General features: G+C 54.2%; 1 protein-coding gene across 5 annotated transcripts; it reads right to left on the reverse strand.

The window, feature by feature from the left end:
• Positions 1-58: 58 nt before the first annotated feature.
• FANCG (FA complementation group G) lies at positions 59-9,028 on the reverse strand. Of its 5 annotated transcripts, XM_081237795.1 has the most exons (15): positions 7,340-9,028; positions 7,103-7,223; positions 6,817-6,907; positions 5,941-6,072; positions 5,507-5,709; positions 4,646-4,781; positions 4,338-4,468; positions 4,091-4,237; positions 3,808-3,959; positions 3,372-3,438; positions 2,834-3,123; positions 2,636-2,682; positions 2,304-2,459; positions 1,721-1,844; positions 59-1,591 (listed from the first exon to the last, which is right to left on the reverse strand). In XM_081237795.1, exons 2-15 carry the CDS (start codon positions 7,196-7,198, stop codon positions 1,483-1,485), a joined length of 1,881 nt encoding a protein of 626 aa, XP_081093921.1. In that variant the 5' UTR covers positions 7,199-7,223; positions 7,340-9,028; the 3' UTR covers positions 59-1,482. The 5 variants fall into 5 exon arrangements, 4 of the variants coding, with proteins under 4 accessions (XP_081093921.1, XP_081093922.1, XP_081093923.1 ...); XR_014016140.1 differs by lacking the exon at positions 7,340-9,028 and having other exon boundaries at positions 1,721-1,812; positions 7,103-7,331; XM_081237796.1 differs by having other exon boundaries at positions 7,103-7,561.
• Positions 9,029-9,030: the final 2 nt, after the last annotated feature.

Below are 9,030 nucleotides of genomic sequence, written 5' to 3' on the forward strand. Positions count from 1 at the left end.
ATCGGAAGGAGAGGTGCTCTCACCTCAGCCAATCAGCGCCTGCCCTGGGGACTCCCTCCCGCCTCTCCGCGCCTCCCCCCAGTAACCCGCGGACCGGAGCCAATCAGGAAATTCGCTTGCTGCCCGGCTCCCGCCTCAGGGATGCAACACGCCTAGTAACGCCACGGCAATTGGCCGCAACGCTACGCTTCCTCGACGGATTGAGATTCTCGACCAATCAACGAAAGGAAGAGGGCCAGATCGACTGGCGAAAGGAGAGGCTTTATCCCTGGGAGGCAGGCTCTCCCACTTGGCTTCAGTTCATTGGCTCCTGAGCTTATCCTGCTGGAAAAACCTGGCACAATGGATTGAACTCTTGTATTAGTCTAGTCCTGTTGTAGGGATAACCTACACACCCATCTTCTTCCAAAACCTGAGTCTCCACCCTAACCCCTCTCCTTCATCCTTCAATACGCTGGCTCCAGCCATCTCTATTCTGGACTCTTTGACTAGCACCCCAGCTCTTAATCCACTCTACTTTATTGTCATTGCACCCTTTGGTAATCCTAATCCCATAGGCTTTACAGTTCCTCAGGGCTTGGAGATATATGCTTCCTCTTACCACCAGGTATTAATATTTATGGCTAAACGAGGGAGGGCAGTCAAGTCCAGAGAGGAGTCAGTAGGCAACTACAGAACACACAGCGGATTCAACAGAACCCGAAGCAGCAAGAAAATTGTAGGCTGAGACTTGAAGTCCTCGGGCCCAAAATGCCAGCTAGCCCTGACTATATTCAATAGGCAGCTTTGGGGGCCTGTTGACTGAATTCACCCTTCACCCCCTATCCACACAGACACATTTGACTGAGACAGTGGAAATCCAAATCTGGGATGAGGGAGGCGGGGGAGTCACTCTGAGAGACTCAGAGGTCTGTTTGTCTCTCTGCTCTAAGAATCAGATACTTGCCCTTCTCCTGAGGGCACCACCTTCCAGACGTAACTCCACTCATTCTGTCACCTCACAAAGGATCCTGGGCTTTGGGGTTTTGCTTTTAGGCAACAAGAAGGACTAAAGGCACTGCCACCTGAGTAAGGATTCCTGTAGTCCTTTCTCCTGAGGCTCATAAGGTAGATGATGTTGGGAGAAGGTATCATAAGACAACCAGCACTCAACTGAATCAGACAGCTTTGTCTTCCCACTCAAGGGTATGTAGTAGGCAGACAAGAGATAGGCATGAAATTTTACTCAACACATGAAAAGGGAAACAGGAAAAAAGGTGCTATGAGCAAAGTCAATGCCTTGTTGATGGAAGGGGGGCTTCTTCTGGAACCAGAACAGCAGTAACCAGACCAAATTTTGGAGAACTACCACCAGCCTCTCCAATGCCAGACTTATATTGGAATGGTCAGCTCCAGCCATGTTCTCCAAGGACGGTATAGCAGAAAGCCCTCCCCACAGATGGCCCACTGAGGCCCCAGCTCAGGTTCTTTGAAACGTGGCAGCTACAGGTCACAAGTCTCCAGCAGAGACGTCCGAAATTCCTCAAGAAGGGTTTCACGGTCAGGGGGATGGATCCAGCCCAAACAGGTTTCTAGGTACAGGGGGAGAGACCTGAAAGCAAAAAGGGTGATGTCTAAGGGAGGACAGGCAGAAGACTGCACAGCCATTCCCTCCCTTTCATTCACCACCACTCCCAATAGGCCCAAGGACTCCAGGACACCAGCTGCCTCTCAACCTCACCATGCAGCATTCTCCTGTGGCATCTCAGTTTGGGCCTCCAGCCTCCGCCAGAGAGCAGTGGCCTCATCCCTCCGATCCAGCCTCCTCAGAGTCTGAAGCAGGTGGAAGGAAGCGTCTTGATTACCTGTAGCCCCACCCCAGAGTAGAGAGCCTTAGAACTTGACACAGACTTAAGCATCATTTTATAAAAGGGAAAACTAAGGCCTAGAACAGGGAAGTGTCTTGCCTACATGATACCAGGGGTACATCACTGCCAACCATGCCTATCCCTGGGCATTGCCTGCCCAGGACAAAGGGCTCAGCTGACCCTGCTCCTGCCTAACACATTCTCAGCACAGTTATGGTCTCTGTGTCTGAAGACACTGGGAAGCCTAGAGAACTCCTGAGAGGCCTTCATACACACTTGTATATGTCTTGCATATGTCTGCACACCTGGACCTATCCCTATATATATACAGGCACAACCCCATTCACCCCTCCTATCAAGGAACATCACTCTTCCACTAATCCCCAGGTACCTCCCCCACGGCCCTCTCTGTCCTTATGCATCTGTGCATAGCTGATGTCTTGCACATGTACATACCTGGGCACACCTGCACACTGAGAAGGAAGTCCTGTAGGGCTTTGGTATCCTGGCCACTGGCCACCCATTCCAGTCCACGACTAATCAGGGCGGCTGCTCGAAGCTGTTGTAGTGCCACATCTGATGTACACTCCTGCTCACAGCTGGAAGCAGGCCCTGGGGACCACTTCCAAAGTCAAGACATGTGTTCCCAGCCACACTGTCACCAACACCTCAAGTTCCCTCTCTATCTCTTGTGTTTGGAATCCCTTTCTCTTAAATCTCCTGGTGGGCTAGGACACATGGAAAGGAAGCCACCACCACCACAGAGGAAAACTGAGAGTCTAGATCACCTTGTTCTTTATCCTTGGGTGTGGCCTGGAAGAGCAGCTCAAGGCACCTGAAGTGGGACACAGAGCAGGGGTAAAGAAGAGTCAACCTCAGAAACTCTAGGGTGAGTAGACAAGAATGGAGCTCACCAACTCAGGTCCCAGTTAGAATATTATCCCTCCACATTTCCCGGAGGGTCCTGGTTGGCTTCCTGGGCTCACCGGCTGAATTCACTAATTGCCTCCTTTTGGGGCCCCAGTTGCACCCGAGCGTGGCCCTGAAGCAGATAGGTGGCAGAGACCCAGGGTGAGCAGTGTGGTAACTCTTTGGTTCCTCTTCTGCCATCTTCCCACAGCCGGGGCCTCTTGGGAAGCAGGGATGACATGCGGCTAAGCAGCTCCTCACACACGGTCAAAGCATCCTGGGCTCGGCCTGCCTGGATCAGCGCTGCTGCTGCCTCCAAGAACACCTCAGGCACACAGGGCCCTGGGGGGCGTGGGGGCGGGGAGAACTGGGGTGGGAGGAGAATGCAGTGTCTTGAAGAGACATGAGCCCCCACCCCCAACCTCTGCACCAGGCTCTGGTATCATGCAGAGACCACCCATTGCTCGCTGCCTGGATCCCCCTTGCTCTGGGAACCTTCCCAGTCTGGTGCCCCAGATTGGACAGAAAGAACAGCAGAGGAAAAGTCAGTCCTGCTCCACTCCAAAGGAGACTCCAACCCTCCCACCCCATTGCAGAGAAACACGACATACCCACCTTTGGCTCCGAGCCATCCAGCAACAGGGCCAGCAGGTCCAGGTAATGTTCTGCAGCATTCTCTGCCCTGAAGAGTCATAACCCATGAGCCTCACCTTAGGCCACAGCAGGGCACTCCAAGGGCTTTTAGCTAAGGGCACTGGGGTGTGGGGAGGGCGAGGCTTGGGGACTCCAACACTGGCTCAGTATGGATCTCTACTACTTACAGACTGGATTTGGGAGAAGACTTTAGAATTTTCAAGATACAGGAGGTTAGTGTCTGGGTAAAGAATCCTCAGTTCAGGTCCAGCATCAAGGCAGGAAGCTGAGAGTGGGGACCCATGTCCTGCCCCTGACTTGTCCATCCCCCCAACTCGTAAGAACAGAAGCAGAGTCACAGCACAAGGGAGGCGTCAGAAGTGGGAAGAGGAGCTCAGGTGAGCAAGGTGAACCTCACCTTCCCGTCTGTAGGCATCGGCTTGCTAGCAGGTACTTGGCCTGGCTCTGTGTGCCACAGTGAAGGGGAGAGGCTGGGTCAGGTCGTGGGAGTAGTAACTCTACCTCAATGAGAAGCTGTGGGGCTTCAGGGATATGAGCGACACTCAAGGCCTAGAGAAAACAAAAAGAACGTATATCTATAATCTCTGGGAACCATACTTCCTTCTACTTATACCTTGACTAGTTACCCCAACACAAGCATCTCAGCAGTCCCCGTATCTTCGCCTGACACAGTTCCTTACCTCAACCAGCAGCTCCAGACACTCAATCTCTGCTGCCGTGTTCTCCAGTTGCCGATACAGCCTGGAGGCCTCCAGAAGCGGGGGACCACAGGTTGATTCCCCTTTCAGGGCTGCAACCAAGTACAGCAGAGCTCTCTGTGGACTGCCCTAGAGGGGTGAGAGGACACAAGCCTCAGCTACCCTCAAAAAGCAGAAAGCTGCTCCTGACACCCCTGGTTTCCCCAACCCACCCTAGGACTGTCTTTACCATCTTACGAAGACAGGTCCCCAGGGCTGTGTACACCTGGACCAACACAGGTCGTGGGCACAGACCTGAGGCCGCTTCATGCAGGCTGCTCAGTGCCCTGGGCAGGTTCCCTGTGATCAGCTCCTGGAGGCCTGTGGGCAACCAGGGTGTGAGCTTAGAGAGGCCAATAGGGCAGGGGGCATGATGGGGAAGAAGAGCACAGAGAAGCTCTACTGAGCTGAAGGGTAGAGGATAGAGAAGACATGAGCCCAGAGGACCCCTTAAGACAGGGAGTGGGGAGGAAGGGACAAGTCAGATTGCTAGCTGGCCTTGGCGATAAGCAAATGCTGTCAGAAGGACACCCCTCAAGTCCTGGGCATCCTGCAGGGTCAACGGAGCATCTGACTCTTCAGCTGGGGGCCTCCAAGTTTTCAGGAGTAGCAGCAGATCCTCAGAGGCCCTGCTCTGGGGAAAGAAGGATGATCAGAGGTTCCAAGCCTGTAACTACCCCTTCACCTATCTCAGTCCACCCTGGCTGGACTTTGAACTTAAGGATCCTCCTGATTCTTTTTTTTTTTTTTTTGCGGTATGCGGGCCTCTCACTGCTGTGGCCTCTCCCGCTGCGGAGCACTGGCTCCAGATGCACAGGTCCAAGAGCCATGGCTCACAGGCCCAGCCACTCCACAGCATGTGGGATCCTCCCGGACCGGGGCACAAACCCGCGTCCCCTGCATCGGCAGGTGGACTCCCAACCACTGCGCCACCAGGGGAGCCCCCTCCTGATTCTTGTTCCCTCAATTCTAAGAGATCGATAGCTGTGGGGCAAGGATAAAGAGAGGAAGAAGAACCTGGGGCAGAGATGATTTATTTTAATGAGTCTCCTCACTCAGGATAAGCCCACAAGGACACAGGGCAACGACCATGTTTGGGTTACTGATGAAAAGACTGAGACTGGGAGGTGCCTTCAGCAAGGTCATGAGAGCTCTAATTCTACCCAAGATAATCAAGCTCCCAAGAGAATCCCTCCAATGAGGAACAAACCAGAGCAAGGTCACCTAACAGTCCCTGAGAGAACCTGGGTCCTCTGAACACCAACCCAGCAGCCTTTCCAACACATAATGATGATACTGCAGCTAGGAAGGGTGGGAGGAGGAAAGAGACCCTTAGGTTCAGATCACTACCTGAATTACCTGGCTAACATTCAGGGTCTGCAGCAGCAAGGTCAGGTCCCCAAGACAGTCAGTGCTCAGCCAAAGGGCAGCCTGCAGGCCAGCAAGGTGGTGAAGGGCAGGGAGCAGCTCCGGCAGAAGGCAGGAAACATGGAGGACAGAGTCCCACAGCCCCCTGAGCCCATGTTCCAGCCTGGCCTTCAGCTGCTCCTGGGTCTCCAGCACTGTAGAGTATACACACACATAAAGCTGAGGTGGGACCTCATCTCTGGCTTTTCTTCTCTGCAGGAGCCCAAAGGTCACAAAGGTGCTCCTGGTCCGAGGAGCACATGGAGGATCAGAGAAGGGCATCTCCGTGGAGATGACAGATTATGTTGCTCCTCCTACCCCCCTTGCAAGAACTTAAGCCCAGCCTGAGGCTGGCAGGGGCATGGAAGGCAATCTCTGGCCCTTACCTCTCTCTAGGCCCTGCTGGATATCCTGTGCCAGGTCCTCAGTGAAACCCTGGGCCAGGCTTGCCCTCAGGGTAATGAAATTGCAGATGACAGTCAGTTCCAAGGGGAGAACAGAAACAGCTGCAGGGAGCCCTGGAGCAACAAATGCTGGTCTCACAGACAACTCTCAGGTGAGAGAGATCACCCCACCCCAACCAAAATGGCCTCAGTAAAGAAACCACCCTTTGGAGACTTCTCTGGTGGCGCAGTGGTTAAGAATCCACCTGCCAATGTAGGGGACACGGGTTCGAGCCCTGGTCCGGGAAGATCCCACATGCCGCGGAGCAACTAGGCCTGTGCGCCACAGCTGCTGAGCCTGCGCTCTAGAGCCTGCGAGCCACAACTACTGGGCCCGCGTACCACAACCACTGAAGCCCACGCACCTAGAGCCCGTGCTCCACAACGAGAAGCCACCGCAATGAGGGGCCCGCGCACCACAACGAGAAGCCACCGCAATGAGGGGCCCGCGCACCACAACGAAGAGTGGCCCCCACTCGCTGCAACTGGAGAGGGCCCGCTCGTAGCAACAAAGACCCAACGCAGCCAAAAAAAGAAAAAGAATCCACCCTTTGGACAGAGAATTTGGAAAGGGCAGAAGGTTTTCCAAACAGACCATCCTGGAGACCACTTCTTCAAATGCTGGGGTGGTGGTGGTGGTGGTGGTGGTGGTGGTGGTGGTGGTGTGTGTGTGTGTGAGTAAGGAGAGAGATTCACCTGTATAAAGACGATTCCAGAACCCCTTACCCCCTGAGTAATCTCCTCAATCCCAGAAATGCAGAAGAGGAACTGGTCTCTGGCTGTGGAGGGAGTGACCATCCTGGGGAGGGCGCCCCTTACCTTGCAGACTATGGAGGAGTCCCCGGAGCCCTTCCAGTGCACCTTGAGCCAACTGCTGTCGCCTCGGAGACAGACCTGAGTCCTGAGCAACCTAACAAATGTGGGGTGGGGTACAGTCCTTCCCTCTCCCCTTGCAGCTGTGGCAAGGGATGTCATTCTCCAGCCATTTCTGGCTATTTAGGGGAGGTCACGCTCAGCCCCTCCCCATCGGCCAGGGTAAATCTACTGCATACCCCTTTCCTGGTACTTTGGGGTTGCAAAGCGAGGGTCCCAGCAACCGCGTTACCTTGGCCTGTTTAACTAGTTGGTCATTCTTTTCCCTCCACAGGTCCAGGCAGCTGGCGTGTGAGGCTGAAGAGCCCGGAGGGGTCCTGTGAGCCATGGCGGCCGAGTCTGGGCCCAGACACCTAAAGGGAGCCGCTGAAGGGTAACCTGGCCCCTCTGAGAGCGGAGAGGCCCGTGCACTTCCGCACCCCGCCAAGGCTCCTTTGCTCCCCTCGGGGTTCCAGCCGGGTCGGCCTACCCTTTCCGGGAGAAACGGACACCCCGCTGGCCGCCTGGCGGGGCTTCTACCTCCGCCTCTTCCACCCGCGCCTCTGATTGGCCCGGCCGGCAAAATGCTCGGCTGCGGTTGGTCGTCTTCAAGGGTTACTCCCCGCGGGAAACTGGAAGAAGAAACGAGTCGGGGCCAGACCAGAGAGGAAGGCAGAGGCGGGCCAGAGGCCGGGGGCGTGTCTGAGTGGGTAGGTCACACGGCTTGCCGTTTCGTTGCTCACCCCTCGCGGAGGCCAAAGCCTTAAGTCGACCTCAAAAACCCGGAACCCGCGGCTCAGCTCTTCCCTCGCCGCCACACATCCAGGTCGGCCGGGGATTTCCCCCGCCGCGGAGGGCTGGCCCGCGCGATGCACGCTGGGAGTTGTAGTACCGCCGGGAGCCGCCACGAAAGGTCCAGACCCAGAAGTGTCTTCAAAAAGAACTGACCTGGGCTTCCCTGGTGGCGCAGTGGTGGGGAGTCCGCCTGCCGAGGCAGGGGACGTGGGTTCGTGCCCCGGTCCGGGTGGATCCCACATGCCGTGGAGCGGCTGGGCCCGTGAGCCGTGGCCGCTGGGCCTGCGCGTCCGAAAACTGACCTGAGACTGAGTCCCTCGGTAATTGGTCCATCCTATCTCTGCTCACCATGGACCACCAACACGCTCACCACAGTCTGCTCAACCACATGCAGTCCGACTAGCTGGCAGCGCAGCCCTGTGCCTGTGCAGCCTGCCCTGCTCAAATATACCTGCCCAGTCCTTTCAAATTACGGAGGTGGGAGAATTGGAGATCCTTACGCAAATAAGAAACAAGCTGCGACACTTGCCATCTATAAAGTCAACTCAAAATGACTTCGTTAAAATTAAAAACTCTTGTGCTACCAAGACACCATCAAGAAAATTCAAAGATGTTAAGTCAAACTGTTATGCTGTACACCTTAAACTTATCCAGTGATGTATGTCAATTATATCTCAATAAACTGGGAAAAAAAGAAAATTCAAAGATGTCAATTATACCTCAATAAAAAAAGAAATAAAAGAAAACTCAAAGAAAAGTCACAAAGTGGGAGAAATTATTTGCAAATCATATACATCATCTTTCAGTGGTCTCATCTCTTCCTGTCCTGGGTACCCTCAAACCTCAAACCCCAGTCCTGACCCTTCTCAGAACCTCTTCCCCACTTCTTTGATGGATGTTTCCATGAGGATTTCATGCCAGCACTTCAACATGACACAGGAGTAGTGAGGTGGATGGAGGGCACGGGAGACGTGTGAGGAGCATTAGATTCATACAATTTTGGCTTCAAGTCAGGAATAATCAATGGGACAAGGTGTGTTAGATGGGTGAGTAGGTCTGATAAAAGGCAGCATAGGTTGGGAAACCAGGAAAGCCTCCACAGACGTGAAGGGCAAAGGGTGTTCTGAAGTAAAAGGACACAGTTGAGGAGGAGGAGATACAGCACTATTGGGGCTTTAGACAGTGAAAGTCTGTGTGCTCCATGATGCCTGGGCCTGTCTTTTCAGCCATCTCTGTTATCAGCCAAAGCAAAAGAATTTAATAAAATACGTTCCATGGCAAAGGAAAATGGCAGGTGGAATAACAGTAGTGACTTGGGAAGAGTTGGGAGAAGTGAATTCAGACAACTCCAACCACCTCCCAGAGGTTCTCAGATGTGGCCAGGTC

Source organism: Mesoplodon bidens (assembly GCF_964165515.1).
Source record: "Mesoplodon bidens genome assembly, chromosome: 6".
NCBI lineage: Eukaryota > Metazoa > Chordata > Mammalia > Artiodactyla > Ziphiidae > Mesoplodon > Mesoplodon bidens.